The sequence below is a fragment of the Eleutherodactylus coqui genome, chromosome 8 (assembly GCF_035609145.1).
Source record: "Eleutherodactylus coqui strain aEleCoq1 chromosome 8, aEleCoq1.hap1, whole genome shotgun sequence".
Classification (NCBI taxonomy): domain Eukaryota; kingdom Metazoa; phylum Chordata; class Amphibia; order Anura; family Eleutherodactylidae; genus Eleutherodactylus; species Eleutherodactylus coqui.
Window position 1 is genome coordinate 25,553,686 of NC_089844.1, and position 17,089 is coordinate 25,570,774.

A 17,089-nucleotide genomic window follows, 5' to 3' on the forward strand; every position below is an offset into this window, starting at 1 on the left:
TCATGACTCTATTTTTGTGTAGGTGTCTGAGTATCTGACCTCTTTTGGCGGGTTTATTCAGGCCTCTAACGTTGTAGGTACAAAATGTTACGTTATCCATTGTCGGTGTTCAAGGGGGGAGTTCTCGATGCTGACGACCTAGAGGAGGGTGAGGGGAGAGAGAAGAGGAAAACAAAAACACAAAAACAGACTGTACATCCGACGATAGCCGGAACTTGGCAGGCTATTCCCCGACCGTCGTCGGGGGGCGGACCACACATAGTGTCGTCCAGCCTGGAGGGGAGAATAGTTGACAGCAGCGGGGACCAGCGTCCCGGCCGACACTTGAGATGATTCAGATACCCCAGCGGGGTTCAAAGTAAGAACCAGGTTATTTAGAGATAGAAGAGAAGGTTTGTGAAGAGCAGGCAAGCTATAGTTGAGAGCAGGTAGAATATATAAGTTATAAGAAAGTATAAGTTTGTGAGGTATAGGGACAGAAAATAAGAACTAGGCGCAGGTGAGGGCGGTGAGGGAGGACCCAGAGTTGCGGAAAGACGAGAAGCAAGGGAGGGAGGGCCTCCCTGTATGTAGGCCCCTCCGTGGCAGAGGGGTCTCTCAGGTTCCGGAAGTATCTCCGGCTGGGTGGATCTCGAAGAGCCCCTAGGTTGTGATGAGGTCTTCATGTCTGCGGAGTACCGGATCCGGATTTGCGGTCCTTCTTCCTGCGTGCTGGTTCCACCGTGTGCCAGTTCTCCGTGGCTGGTTGCCCCGGTAGAGAGGGTAGGGCCAGCCAGTCCGGTAATGACACCATTGGAAGTTCAAAAGTCCCTAAAAAGTTAGGAAGGTCCCCCAGAGTGCGGAATATGGCGGATTTGCCGTTTTTCCAGGCCGACAGCTGGAATGGGTAGCCCCATCTATATGGGATGTCTTTTCCTTTAAGGGCCTCCAACAGTGGCCTCACTGCTTTGCGGAGTTGTAGCGTTCTTCTCGCTAGGTCTGGTAGTAGGATAATGGGCTCTTCATTGTAAGACAAATTCCCTGAGATCCTGGCTCGCTTAAGGATATCTTCTTTATCTTTATAAAAATGGATGCGATAAATGACATCCCTGGGGCGTTTCGGGTCGGGGTTCTTGGGGCCGAGTGATCTATGTATGCGATCGATTTCTATAGGCTTATCACATGTTCTCTGGATAAGGGAGCCAAAGAAGTCCTGTGCCCACTGTTCCAGCTGCGTATTGGTGACGTCTTCTGGGAGGCCCCTTATGCGAATATTGTTCCTTCTGTGCCTATTTTCTATGTCGTCGATATGCGTGAGGATGCTGGCGATCTGGTTAGAATGAGAAGTAATAACTTGTCTGTGGGCTTCGAGAACTGTATTAGTTTGTTCCAGGGTCTCTTCAATGTCTTGTACTCTGTGTCCGATCTGCTGTATGTCTTTCTGGATCTGGCTCATCGCTCGCCTGTGTGATTGTTCGAGATGGGAAAAAGACGAGTCGATTTCGGCTTTGGTGGGGAGGGCTCTGAGGTGCGCCTTCCAATCCCACTCGCTGTCTTCTGAGTGCATGCTAAGGGAGGGAGAGCATGGAGCCCAATGTCCTCTGGAGTTTTGGGGGGGGGGGGGGGGGTGGAAAGCCACGATGAAGAGCTGGCTGTCCCTTCTTTATGAGTGGGGCTTGGGCTTGGGGTGCCTTGTGGGTTGGGTTGTCGGCCCCTGATGTCAGCCGTGTCCCCAGATCTGCCTGTTGATGTGCACTGGAGTGCATGCTTCCCCTCCCCCACACCCCTCCCCGCTCTGTGTGTAGGGGGGGACTGTGTCTCCATTGTCTTGCGGGTAGTCTCTGTCCCCTGTGAGCTGGGCGACACCACCATCCAGGGTCCCCGATCTGGTGCATTCTCCTCTAGTGCTTCCCCCCTCTCCTCCTGCTGCACGCACCTTGTGAGCTTCTGGGCTCCAGCAGTTGGTGAGTCCGGCTTCTCTCTGGAGGGGGGATGTGTTCCCATCTCCTGCCCGTCAGACTGCAGTCGCCCTGGCTGTGACCGGAGGATCCACTATCTCCCTCCGCTCTCCCCCCTCTGTAGGAGCCTCTATAACTGCCGCAGCGCGGACGCCGCCGCTGTGGGTGAGAGCGCTGGCATAGCTTCCTGTGGCTCTCCCTCTCCGGCTGCCGCCTCTCTGTCTGCACGGGCTGCGGGGCTAAAGAAGAGGTTGAGACCGTTCGGGTGTCTCTCCGCCGGTACCGGAGTGCGTGGCTGAGTCCTCCTCTTCACCATGTCTGTTGGTTAGTGCCTGCTCTTCGTTTAGATGAAACCTGGTGGGTTTAAGTGCATGGACGGCTCGGGAGCTGATGTGGCACACGTCTTATCCTGCCATTGGCAAGCCACGCCCCCCACAGGGGGCAGTTTTATAGTAGGTATATTCTTGTATATATGAGCAGTATTATAGTAGTTATATTCTTGTAAATAGAGGGCAGTATTATAGTAGTTATATTCTTGTACATGAGGGGCAGTATTATAATAGTGATTTTCTTGTACATAGCGGGCAGTAGTATAGTAGTTATATCCTTGTACATAGGAGGCAGTAGTATAGCAGTTATATTCTTGTACATAGAGGGCAGTATTATAGTAGTTATATTCTTGTACATAGGGGGCAGTATTATAGTAGTTTTATTTTTGTTCATAGTGAGCAGTATAATAGTAGTTATATTCTTGTTCATGGGGAGCAGTATTATAGTAGTTATATTGTTGTACATAGAGGGCAGTATTCTAGTAGTTATATTGTTGTACATAGGAGCAGTATTATAGTAGTTATATTCTTGTTCATAGTCAGCAGTATAATAGTAGTTATATACTTGTACATAAGGGGCAGTATTATAGTAGTTATATTCTTGTACATAGGAGGCAGTATTATAGTAGTTATATTCTTGTACATAGGGAGGCAGTATTATAGTAGTTATATTCTTGTACATAGGGAGGCAGTATTACAGTAGTTATATTCTTGTACATAGGGGCAGTATTATAGTAGTTATATTCTTGTACACAGGGGGCAGTATTATAGTAGTTATATTCTTGTACATAGGGGGCAGTATTATAGTAGTTATATTCTAGTACATAGGGGGCAGTATTATAGTAGTTATATTCTTGTACATAGGAGCAGTATTATAGTAGTTATATTCTTGTACATAGGGGCAGTATTATAGCAGTTTAATTCTTGTACACAGGGGGCAGTATTATAGTAGTTATATTCTTGTACACAGGGGGCTGTATTATAGTAGTTATATTCTTGTACATAGGGGCAGTATTATAATAGTTATATTCTTGTACATAGGGGTACTATTTTAGAAGTTATATTCTTGTACATAGGGGGAGTATTAAAGTACTGTAACATTTTTCTATAACTTGTCAGGATTCTGAGATTCTTGGTGACTCTTCATGAATATTTGGAGAATTATTTTATGAGGGTGACAATGTGGAGGATCCCTTTGCATTCATTAGTGAAGTGTGTCAGTGTAATATACATAGAGTAGAATCAGTAAGAACACATATTTATAAAGTACTGGTTTAATATACAAAATGTGTATTTACAAGGCAGTTTTTAAAACGTACAAAATGCTCAGTTTTGTCACAGGATATAAATTTCCCGGATCTGTGTCGGACATTGGGGGGCGCTTTATACAGAATATTTACAGGCATGGAGAAAATCCTGGAATACTTTAGTTGTCACAGAAACAGCAAACAAAAAAATGTCAGCCCTGAACCTGGAATAATAATTAGTTGAGCATGAAACACGCAGCCGGCACGAGATCAGAGAGGATATTATAGCAGTCAATGAGGAGATATAGGTGGTGCTCACTGTAATATATGGGGGGGGGGGGGGGTTCTCTCAGGGTCAATTATTGCACTGTACAACCAGACCAGAGGCGACGTCTCCCTCACATTCACTCCTGTACAGGTCAGGCACATTAGTGACTAAGCAATGTTCCCCACAATGTAGAGATTAATAATATAGGGGGCCGTATTATTGTACTATACTACAAGATTAGTAGGCGGGGTAAGGACTGAACCATAAATCAGAGCAAGGAGTAATAACTGTATCATTCAGTATAAGGACATATACTGTTAGTGTAAGGTGGTAATAATTATACCCAGTGTTAATAGGGATTACTGATTATACCATAGAACAGAGGGCGATCATTGTATTTACATTGACAGTAGGGGGCATCACTGTACCTACAGAACAGTCAGAGTAGGGGGTTATCATTGCACCTACAGTCAGAGCAGGGGGTGATGATTGTATCTATAGTCAGAGCAGGGATTTACAATTGTACCTACAGTCAGATCAAGGGGTGATCATTGTATCTACAGTGGCAGTAGGGGGGGATGATTGTGCCTACAGTCACTGTAGGGGGTGATGATTGTGCTGACAGTCACTGCAGGGGGTGATCACAGTACCTACAGTCACTACAGGGGGTGATCACAGTACCTACAGTCACTGCAGAGGGTGTTCGCAGTACCTACAGTTAGATCAGGGGGTGATGATTGTGCCTACAGTCAGTGCAGGGGGTGATTACAGTACCTATAGTCAGTGCAGGGGGTGATAATTGTGCTTACAGTCACTGCAAGGTGTGATGATTGTGCTTACTGTCACTGCAAGGTGTGATGATTGTGCCTACAGTCAATGCAGGGGGTGACCACAGTACCTACAGTCAGTGCAGTGGGTAATCACAGTACCTACTGTCAGCGCAGGGGTTGATGATTGAGCATAAAGTCAGTGCAGGGAGCCATCATTGTACCTACAGTCAGTGCAAGGAGTAATCACTGTACCTACAGTCAGTGCTGGGAGTAATCACTGTACCTACAGTCAGTACAGGGAATGATCACTGTACCTACAGTCACTGCAGGGGGTGATCATTGTACCTACAGTCACAAAAGGGATGCTCACTGTACTTAGTCAGAAGAGGGGTGATCATTGTACCTACAGTCAGAGGGAGACAGATCATTGCACCTGCAGCCACAGCAGGGCCGATCCTTGAGGTGAGTTGGATGATCCAGGATCTGCATTGTAGGCTGCACTATGTCTCTAATTACAGGCCACACTTCTTTATACAGTATTATTAATCTGACATAAGTCCATAGATGTGAATGCAGAGAGGATGAGGACAAGAAAACACGTTTACAACATAGTAACATCTCTTATCATCCACATAGAGGAAATCACAAAGGTATCTAGACTGTTATCCCCATTTGTAAAGCTGCATGTTTGTTACACGGGAGTATTTTCTATTATTGCTTTATTTTCCCCTTTGATTGAACGTCTCATCCTCATTTATACAAATCAGCCTGAAATACTGAAGAATAGAAGAGTCCAGAAGGTAACATAACACGAGCCGTGAGGCTAAACCCTGTGTTACATGAGAGCAGAGCCGCATCTTAGAAGCAGCGGTGTATTCATGGAGGAGCGGCTTTGGCTCGGCCCGTCACAATATGGCTTTTCATGATGTGATAAATGACTGGCTCGACATATGAACACCACACAATACTATCGTGCATGAAAAAAGTGACAACTGTAAACCAAGCATTTACACGCTGATGTAAACAATGCTGAGGCTTCGATGGCTGCAACGTTATATGAAGAGTCAGTGCGCGGATACGTCTGCTGACTGTCCACATAAAGGCTGCACTTTGTACAACTTACATAGCAGCGGTTTGTGTGTAAGAAGGTGATGCTGAAGGTTTGATATTCCCCTCCGCACTGAAAACTTGGGAAACTCTTAAGAAAAAGTTTATCTTGGGAAGTTTACAGTCCACATCCGTCTTGGACGAAGGGAAGGATGTGGACACTGGTGGAAGGAGATGCTAAAGGAGAAAAACACAAGATACAATAATGACTCATTGTGGATGTCTGGAAAACACCTCCTGAGATGTGTTGTGGCAATCATTTTCAGTTCGACAACTCAAATCTCATCTCAGTCCCTTCTACTTGCTAGGCAAGTGTCATAGTCCTACAGTACAGGCATCGCAATATATTGGAGATTGTCCTAGAGAAGAACACTCTGTGTTGTAGAGATAGTCCCATCAAATCTTGAGATGCCACCACGACTGACCTGCTGCTTCTAGTTAGGACATGAGATTAAGAAATTTATTTTCTTCTGCCAATGTGCTAAGCATGGAGCTCATATCCCCTATGGCCATATTGCTTATCCCAGCCGGCATGGAAGGAAAAGTCAAAGAGTTCCTAGGAGTTGTGAGGCGAGAAGAGTTTTGGGAGAGGCTCTGGAGAAGTCCAGGGCTAATGGTCCCTGACAGGAGACTGGAATGGTCCCCGTCATCCATCATAGCATCAAAATCTATGACGGGAGGCTGTTCTAGACCTTGAGAATCCACTGTGCTGGTGACCTGATTGACTCCTGGAGATGGCATAGTGGGGACCTGCCTCAATGTACACTCGGGCCCAGAATTATAACTGCTGTTCTGCTCGAACATCTGTATTTGGCCTGAGTAATAGAGTAAACCATTGTCTTTAGCATTCATACATGAGGTCGGCTCAGGTTCCTCGCTTGTTCTTTTTGGGGTGGCTTCTGCCGTTTGCTGGCGTGGACTTTGCTCGCTCACCGAGTGTGGACTCCTCATAAAAGTGGGGTAATGTCCTGAATGTATATTCCTCGGCCGGTTGGGGGGGTGAGGTGGGGGCCTCGGCTGCATCAGTGCATTATTAATGACCTGACCAGGCATTCCCGCATTATTGTGCTGACTGTTGAACAGGTTCTGATTACTTGGGTTGGGATATGGGTTTGGTGGTTGAAGGGTCTCATGGTTGGCACAGAAGTTACTTGAGTAGTTCTGGGTGTTTGTGGCATGCCCATCCCGACTTCCATTCATCATCACATGCGGATTAACGACCGTGTTACTCTGAGGAGAATGCATGTGATGCCCAGCACGTTCCAACACATTGGACGAGGGTGAGAGTTGGCAATGACCATCATTGGGGACTCTTAACATATGCGGCGAATGGTTAAAGCTCTGCTGCTGGCTGAAATCGGAGTTGGTGTTTTGGCACAGGTTCATCTGCTGTTGCCTATGCTGAATGTAATTAAATCTCTGCCCGTTTACGCTACAGTTTCTCTGTGCCAGCTCTTGTTGTGCTGCAGGTAGATTTTTCAGACTTGTCTGGAATGGTGGATGGTTGAAGTTTTGATACTGGCTAAAGTTTTGCTTCTGCTGTATGACTGCCAAATTCCCTTGTGAAAATGCCTGTTTTGGCACATCAGCGGCGATGTCCACAGTACCAGAGCTGACTTCATTCCACTGTACAGGCATGTTATTCTTCTGCATATCGGGGCCGGTGATCCGACACTGGCTCTGTGAGGGCTGCTGATAGTTCTTCATATGGCCTTGGAAGTTTGGAGGCTGATTACCGAAGTCAGACGGAGGTTTATGCTCGGGTACTCCTCTATTCTGAGACTTAATATACTGGACAACATCGTCCGGCAACACAAGGTCATCCTCGCCACCAGGCACGTCCATATCAGCTGGCAAGCCTTCCATGATGACATTCTCACTGATGCTTGGTGGCCGTGGAGAGTAGATGTGTCTGTGAAGGCTCCCGTCTGAATGATTGTATTGTTGGAGGCTTATATTTCTCCTGTCCATGATCTGTGGTGGATGCAGCGTATTCATGCTGTTCATGCTGTGGAAACGCTGAACCCTTGTAAGATGTTGTCCTTCAAACCCTACTGTTGCCCTAACTGGATCACTAGCACGTCTTGTGGTGTTTCCAGAAACCTCATGTGGAAACATTGGAGCCGGAGCGTTACCCAACCCATCACTGCATCGTCTTGGACCCGCTTGTTGCCTGTAGGCAGGCAGGGAATAGTCTGACCCATCCATCAAAGACATCTTGCTTCTTAAGCTCATTTTCTCCATGTTGGGAAGGGGTGTAGGAGGTGGGCCACCTGTTGCTGCTGCGTACTTGGCTTTCAGTCGATACTGCTGAGCGGGAGTTAGATTCAGAAGCGTTGGCAATCCGTTATGTTGGCTGGCATCGCTAGATCTTCTGGAGGCATCAGTGGAGATGGGGTCATAGGAATCAGCGGAGCTAGCGTTGTTCTGTCTTCCACAAAATTGTGAGGCTTCGCTCGAACGACGGCTGGAGAAATACGGGGAGATCCCTGAAGATCGTCGACTTGTGTACGCAGAGCTGATGGTGCTGGTGGCGCTATCACGCCTGTCATTCAGCTGGTTCAACATTGTAACATCATTCAAAGACAAGTCGGAAATTCTTGGGTTTATATTCACACCGCCCAGGACACCGACACCGTCAAGTAAAGAGCCTGGAAGAGAGAAAAGCTGGTATTAAATTCTCATAGTTTCCCTTAATTAACTGGAGTAAAGCTGCTTATTATAAGATACAATAAAGTTATAACATGATCCACAACCGTCTCCGCTTTGGTGGGACAGTGCCAGATGTTGGGGTCTGTCCTGCTGAGTCAGGTTGTAGCAGATATGTCCGCACCCGGGATGAAGTATACTTGCTTCTCTCGCTCCTCGGTTGTAGCGGTCCACGTTGCTATTACAGTAACCCTACCCACTTCTGGGTAATAGGACCATGTGATTGCTGCAACTAATCACTGACCTTAGCAACTTAGTCCTGTGATTGGCTGTAGAGATCACATGATCCTGCTACCCGGAACAGAGCAGAGGGCAGTAGCGGCACACATGGTGCGTAGGGAGAGAACCGAGTATAAGATTTAAATTTTTTTTTATACTACATATAGAGAGCATTCTGTGGCACTGATACTGCACTGGCACATGTGGAGGGCACTAATACTGAGGGGCACATGCGGGAGGCACTTATACTGAGGGGCACTAATACTGGGGGGCACATGCGGGAGGCACTAATATTGAGGGGCACATGCGAGAAGCACTAATACTGAGGGGCACATGCGGGAGGCACTAATACTAAGGGGCACATGCGGGGGGGCACTAATACTGAGGGGCACATGTGGGAGGCACTAATACTGAGAGGCACATGTGGGGGGCACTAATACTGAGAAGCACGTGTGGGAGGCACTAATACTGAGAGGCACATGTGGGGGGCACTAATACTGAGAAGCACATGTGAGAGGCACTAATACTGAGGGACACATGTGGGGGGGGGGGCACTAATACTGAGAGGTACATGTGGGAGGCACTATTTCTGAGGGGTACATGTGGAGGGCACTAATATTGAAGGGCACATGCAGGGGGGGGCACTAATACTAAGGGGTACATGCAAGGATTTATATCACAAAGGGGAATATGTAGGGGAACAATTACTGATAGACACACATGGGAGGCACTATTACTGAAGGGAACATGCAGGGGCACTACTGAGAGAAAGACATGGGAGCTTATATTACAGAAGGGAACATATGGGAACACTATTACTGATGCGCACATGGGGGCTCTATAAATGAGGGGTATGTGCGTGGGGCATTATTACTGAGAGGAACATGCAAGGGTACAATGAGAGCCGTATTACTTAAGGGCATATGCAGGGGTATTATTATTACTGAGGGAGCCTTATTACTTAAGGGCATATGCAGGGGTATTATTATTTAAGAGGGTGCATGCAGAGGCACTATTAAAATGAAAGGGGCACTATTACTAGGAGGGGGTCTCTAAGGGGCATTATAACTGTGAGGGGGGTCTCTGAGGGGCACTATTACTGTGAGGTGACAAATCGTAAGACAATGAAAAAGGGGGCATTGTGTAATGGAATAATTGCTGCAAGAATTGCCCCTCTTTTTGTTGTTCAGGAGTTGGGAGGTACGGAATAATCAGTTTAGTGACATCACTGTTCTTACTTCTCACTGAGCATTCTACATTTACTGAGGCCATACTCATTCATCCTGGGATATGCCATATGTGGTTCTCAGGCCCAGAGATGTATATCCCAGATGTACAAAAGAGGGTGTAGGATGTAACAGGGGCCAGTGATCTAACCCTATATGCCCCTATAGTATATCGCTACCTACAGCCCTGAGAAGGTTACTCCTGCTCACTTTGACTGGACGCTAATTGGCCATAATCAACCCTGATTCAGTTACTGACATGTTTTCCCTCTGCAGTCAATTGATACTTCAGGGGACCAAATACAAAAAGTTACTTATCTGATTGATAAGTAACTGATATCCACAACTCAATGGTACAAAATGACACCTTGTATCTGGTGTGCTAATTATCTTTATACGTGTGCCTCAAAAATGCCTGCAGCCGGTAGTCACATGATCTCATGAACACCACTGATTGGGTCACCACCATGTGATTTCCTGACTGCTAATTCAGCATCCAGCTGCTCCATTTACCATAACAGGCACCATGAGCAAAACTGCTAGCGACGTGGGTCTGGAAACAGCTGTAATGCCCCATGTTAACCTAACATTGTCTATAATGCGGGTCCTGAGCAATAGAAGTAAAGACAAGTAATCATGTAGCCTCCATGTATCTCCCGAATCACCTACCATTTCCAGAGATGGCTGGGAATTTGGTGTTCCTGGCAGGTGGAGCTAGGTTCATGAACGAGCAAGATTCCTTCAATGTCTTTAACTTCTCCTTCTTGAGCTGCTCCAGCCGCTGTACTGCAGTGCCACCTTGTTTCCTGAGCTGCAGGCCGACCATTGCATTACCAGATGAGACTGTGGAGTCCACCACAGGGCTGGTGTCCTCCAAACCAAAGATGTCCCCCAGGCCTCCCTCACCATGAAACTCTACTCCGCTGTCAGTGTTGTTGGTGTTGCCAAGTGGAGATGGCTCACTGCTGCAGGACGACTGGCCACCAGGGCTGGGCTGTATCTGATGGGAGGAGAGGAATATGCGGTCAGTACCCTGATGTGCAAGAGGAGGACAGCGGCTACAAACTGCAACTTCAAACACCATGGAGAGTATCATGCAGAAGCCATCAGAGGAGGTCACTGGATGGGTACTGTTGTATTTTGTCTCCACCAGAAGAATGGGTGGAGACAAGCTGCATGCTCACAACTTGATTGGCTAGGCTGGAGAACGGGTTTCCATTATGTCCCCCCCCCCCCCCCCCCCGCCTCATGCCACTGATCCCACGGCCGCTCTCCCTTGTGCCCTTTCTGGCTTCTGCGCTAGACTGTGCCAGAGCAGGGACGGGAGAAGAAGGCAGAGTGCGGGGGGCACTTCTCCTGCGCGATGGGGGTTGTATGCAGCGTGCAACAGCAAAACGTCCCCTAATTTACCGAGTAATTTTTAGGCCCCAGCTCTGAGGGTCACTAGAGGTCGCCCAGTCATATGCAATTGAAGTTTATTCATCGTATAGTGAAATATTCTTGCAGCTTTCTATTAGACTTTGGGTTTCACTTCTTAGCAATTTTCAAGACCTCTGGTTGCTGTCAGAGAATTTTTTCATTGTTTACATTGAGAGACTGAAATCCCATGTTGCTCTTTGGCTCTTTGTATGACTGACAATTTGTTACAATGTATCATTGTAGTCAATCCGTTAAATGTAGCCTCAGCAGTTTGCTGCAACTCCAGGGTCTTACCTGCTCTGATACATTGTAACAAGCCCATCAGTTCTGTCAGTAAGACGGTTTTCAGCCTCTAAATGTGAACAAGTCTGTTTCCAACTACTTACAGTAAGTGGAGATCTTAAAAAAGATGAAGAATTGAAACAAAAGTATTAGAAAGTTGATGAACTTATCACTACATGATATGATTAAAGTGACCTTAGATCCTGAGGACAAAATCTGTCTGGGGACCTGAGTTGATAGTTATATTAAACTGGTGCCCACCTCTATGTGCGTGCAATGTCAGATCAGCCTTCTCCATGAGTCCCTCGACGGTCTTCCAAGATTACTGCACTTCTGAGGCCTTAGTCAGACGAGCGTTTTTAGCCGCGATTTGCGCATGCGCATGCGTCCGGCGATTTTATAAAACGATTGCTTTGCAATGGTATCGGACACATGAGCGCTTTTTATGCGCTCGTCCGATAAATTATAGAACAGAAATCGCAGATTGCACCTATCTGCGATCTGCGATTCCTGTTCTCTTCTCTATATGCGCTCAATGGGGCCGGCGGCAGCAGCGCCGACCCCATTGAGAACATATAGAAGACAAATCATTCTTCTCTGCCACAGCTGTAACAGCTGTGACAGAGAAGAACGATGTTTGCCCATTGAATTTAATGGAGCCGGCAATACAGCAGGTTCCATTGAAAGCAATGGGCTGCTGGCGTGCGCGGGGTGAATTGTCGGGAAGGGCTTAAATATATAAGCCCTTCCCTGCAATTCATCCTAAAATGTGTTAAAATAAAAAAAAATTGTATACTCACCTTTCCGCTGCAGCCGGAGTCCAGCCGCGGCCGCTGTCAGTTCTCCTGAACTGCTTCTCGGCACTATTCAGCCGGCGGGGCTTTAAAATCCCCGCCTGCTGAATGATCTGCCTCTGATTGGTCACAGCCCTGACCAATCAGAGGCAGGTTTCACTCACACACCCATTCATGAATTCATGAATGGGTGAGTGACTGCTGCCTCTCAGCGCTGAGCCAATCAGGGGCAGGTCTGACTCACATCTATTCATGAATTCATGAATTGGTGTGAGTGAGACATGCCTCTGATTGGCTCAGCGCTGAGCCAATCAGGGGGCAGGTCTGACTCACACCCCCTTCACACCCACTGCAGGACGGCCGCGCGGAGCTCCGGCTGCCGGGAGAAGGTGAGTATATATATATTTTTTATTTTTACACATTTTAGGATGAATTGCAGGGAAGGGCTTATATATTTAAGCCCTTCCCGACAATTCATTCCGGGCTCGCCCGCAGCGCATTGCTTTAAATGGAGCCGGCTCTATTGCCGTCTCCATTGAATGCAATGCGCTGGACAGCTCCGGCCCGTTTCTAATGAAACGCGGCTAGGAGCAGATTTTCGGGCGATTTGCGGGGCGACTTGCGCGCAGCGGTCACGCGATTTGCGGATGCGCATCCGTCATGTGATCCGCAAATCGCGCGAAAAAACGCCCGTGTGACTAAGGCCTTAGACTACTTGTGCACATGCACATTGGCAATCTAATGGACCAGATAATCTGCCTGTACCAACAACTGCTGATCAATAATGAGCATGTTGGTCAGTGCTCGTCCCCTGTGTACATGGGTAGACTCCTGCTCTATGGGGCCAATCACTAGTTAACATGATCGTTCGCCCCCATACAGCTGTCACTGATAGGCTCTACATCTCCCTATTTACATGCGGAGATGTGCAGCCAACCAGCAAGCAATTTTATGCTCACCCAAAAGACAAGATCAGTCAATGAACCAGCGTCTGCTCATTCGTCAACTGATTGTTTGTCCCTTTACACTGCCCAATAATCGGCTCATGTAAAGGGACCTTAAGAAGACTGGTTATCTGGGTATAACATCAAGGGACCAATGGAGACGGCGACTCTGTGGCAGTATGCACATAGAAGAGACCAGGTAATATTACTTCCCCCTGGTCAATTTTGTCTCCGGGACCAAAGGGTCATTTTAAGAGTTAATTACATTGTCCACCATCCCTTTAATATCTCACACAGATAAGACACTGACTGATCACTGCATTAGGAACACCTACTCAATAACGGGTTGGTCTACTTTTTTGGGGTGATCAAGGCTTTTAGACCTCAGAGAACAGATTCCACAAGGTGATGAACATCCACCATACTTAAATCGCCCCATAGGCCTTTCCGGCATATCTCTAACATGTTCAATGGGGTTACAGTTCGGTGAATTTGGTGGCCAAGGCAATGTGGAGAATTCATTGTTATGTTCCTCCACCCACTCCCTAGTGATCTGAGCTTAATGACATGGAGCGTTGTCCTATTGGAAGATGGTGCTGGGGTCAACGAAGACTTCCTGAAGCTATGGGTGCAGACGGTCAGCTAACAGGTCCCTGTAGTGTTCACCATTCAAGGATTGTGGTATGATGACCAACGGTTCTAGGTTATGCCATGAATATGCTCCCCAGACAATGACGCCACCAGCACCGACCTATTGAGACATTGTTGATGATAACACAGGGTCATCAGAGGCACACTTGTCAGTATTTGGCTACTGAACTCTACTCAACATGAGGTACATTGTTGGGTCATTGCAGGAAACTTGTCTAACTTCCCCGCTGTTGTACTGCTGGATCAGTTGGCCCACCGTGGCATGTCCTTGCTGAGATACCAAACATGCAACCTCTAGGATCAAGCTCACATGGCCTGCCACTGTGTGACCTTCTGTTGGATGTCTGCCCATGGTTCAATCAGTCTTGGTACACTCTTGATACTGTGGTTCGGGAACAACCAACAAATGTGACCATTTCATAAATGCTGGCACCACACCTCCGGGCACCAACAATCTTCCTGCGGTCAATTTCACTTAAGTCACCATGTTTACCCATGACTGCCAAATGTTGTCTTTTGAGAGCAGCTTGTGACGTGGCCATCATGTGGTACCACGTTACTGATCACAAGATGTCACACCGTTCCTCATACAGTGATCATTCAGTGTAATTATAACAGAAGAATGAATGGTCTCCTATCCCCCCCCCCCCCCCCAAATCCCATTTAGCGTCAGGGTCACAGTTTTGGCATCTCTCACCTTGATAAGGTCTGTCCTTAGGAAAGTGTTAGAAAAAGAATAGATAGGCGTGGTGGTTAGTAAGAGACTGGGAGTCACAAGGGGGTCACATACTACAGAAACATCAGCAGTTACATGCAGAAATACATTTATAATCCCGGAGTTTACGGGAAATCATTACAGAGCTCAACCAATCGTATTCTACTCTTACTCTATAAGTAAGTCCCCCAATTATTACAGCCGTCCAATCCAATATCTGTGAGGAAGTGCACTAATCCGACATCGTGCGCCAAGGACAAGACTGAACCCTCCAGCAGAAGAAGTGGCGTCTCCGTGCAGTATATAGAGATCACCGAGCGCAGATATTCCAGCCGGCCCCTGCTTATATTTTAATATAGAGTGAGGCTGCTGTGCCATCCAGACATTAATTTACCCATAGCCAGAACTCTGCGCAGCTTCTCGCTTCCTCTGGGTTAATGTGGATATAAAGTATCAACCACCGCCACATTACATGTGCTAAACTTAACGGCATCGGAAAATGCTCCTAGTAAATACATAATATCACCAGCCGACAGGTTTAAATGCAGCAATGTGCAATATTATATCCCCAAGTCTCAATCCCGCAGCTTCATACAGATCTGCACAGCAGCGAGGCTCAAACGTCCTCGGCTACAGTAAAAAGGGAACATCACGCTATATAATACTGTGAAATCTACAGGATTGACATACACAACAACAAAATCTATGAGAAATCGGAGAATTAGAGTAATATGGCATTACACATAACACAAGCCACTTATGACATCAGGTGGTCCGCAGCCACAGGGGTCCCTGCGCCCCCATATGATTACTCACCATACTGTCCTCAGTCTTGATGATCCTGGAGTGGAAGGCGTCTTCTCTGCCTCTGAAGTCGCCATTAGACTCTGCGTGTTCCATGGACAATCTGTTACCTGCGTCGCTGTCGCCATTTTCCCTGGGCCCAGGCCTGGAGATGATGTCATTGCGCTGTTTCTTCGTCACGTGTGCATCAGGACCGTGGACCGTCTTAACGTGCTTCCTGAGAGAGCTGGGGTCTGTGTACCTCTTCGTACATCCTGGGATTTTGCAGATGTACGGTTTCTGGAAGAGTTAATTAAATGTATATGTCATCGATAGTTGATGAGTTGGGCCCATCACTTAGGACCCCGACCGGTCAGCTGAGGATAGGTCAGCAATAGTATTTGCCCATAAAACCTCTTTAACCCTTTCTATACATATCAGGAAATTCTCCAGCACATGGGGCACTATCTGCAGGAATGCCGTGTTGGATGGGTGGCATCAATGCTGCAGTGGTGATGATGGTCAACTATATGATGATCAATTGGCTTAACTGTATGACAAACACCATTGGGGTTTTGCACTTTTAATAACTGGTCCAAGTCAGCTTCCTGCTGCCCGAATGTGAAAGGCGTTGTCCAGTCTTATACACGGATGTGCCAAAATCACGGGATAGGAGTATGTAAGCTGATTATGAAGTGGCATTACTTCAAAAAGTTGTGAGGGGTTATCTTGTGAGTGAGCTTGAACACCGGGCAGTGGGCTCATGGCAAGGTGTTGTGAATCATTGGAACGAGGCGTGGTAGCGGGTACCAGACGGATGGCACGTTACATTTCCAAAGTTCTGCGGGCATTTAACATTTCTCGCTCCACAGTGTCACTTGTGTACCAGGAATACATCATAGAAGCATTATCACCCCCATTGGACAGAGTAGTGGCCGCCAACGGGTGCTTAATGATTGCGACCGGCGGCGTTCGGCTAGAATTGTCAGTGTGAACAGACAAGTGACTCCGGCAGAAGTCACATCCACATTCAATGCAGAAGACCCCACACGTATATATCCCGCAGGAACGTGCAGCGTTCTTTAGCTTCCATCTGAGCAGAGGACCCCCCAGAGCCCCTCTGTTATCACCACGACACAGCGCCACACCTGGGTTCGTGAGGTTGATAACTGGACTGTAGAGGATTGAATCATTGTACCAATTGTTTCGGGTTGGTGGTTGGGTTCGTGTGCGGCGCAGACCCCATGAAGCCATGGACCCCCGTTGTCTACAAGGCACTATGCAGGCTGGTGGTTCCATACGGGTGTAGGGTGTTCTCATGGAATGTGTTGGCTCCACTGGTCCTCCTAATCAAGTCATTAACCGTTGCCCGCTATGTATCAATGCTTGGTGACCATTTGTAGCCCTTCATGGACTTCATGTCCATCAGGCTCAACTTATCCAGAATTAGTTTGAGGAGCCTTCTGGAGAGTCCCTATGAATGGTGCGGCCGTCACGTTCACCCGACATGAGCTTTTCTGGGGTGTTGTCCATTCACACCTCAGACCCTGCACCTACAAATACCCTGGAGCTGTGGGGGCATCCAGACGGCTCAACATCCCTGCAGACGTCTTCCGTCTATTTGTAGAATTTATGCCACATTGATTTGCTGCACTTTACCAGACTAGAAGGGTCCTAAATGATATTAGT

General features: G+C 47.3%; 1 protein-coding gene across 2 annotated transcripts in view; it reads right to left on the reverse strand.

Annotated features, from left to right (window-relative positions):
* Window positions 1-3,522: 3,522 nt before the first annotated feature.
* GLI2 (GLI family zinc finger 2) overlaps window positions 3,523-17,089 on the reverse strand; it is a 152,041-nt gene continuing 138,474 nt past the window's right edge. The window contains exons 12-15 of one of the 2 annotated variants that reach the window (XR_010786320.1): window positions 15,434-15,700; window positions 10,482-10,812; window positions 4,955-8,309; window positions 3,523-4,896 (exon numbers count right to left, since the gene is read on the reverse strand). Coding sequence is in view for 1 of the 2 variants with exons in the window: in XM_066575346.1 (XP_066431443.1) it covers window positions 6,097-8,309; window positions 10,482-10,812; window positions 15,434-15,700 (2,811 nt within the window). In the remaining variant the exon portion in view is untranslated. Of the gene's footprint in view, window positions 8,310-10,481; window positions 10,813-15,433; window positions 15,701-17,089 lie in introns of both variants that reach the window. The other variant, XM_066575346.1, reaches the window with a different exon arrangement.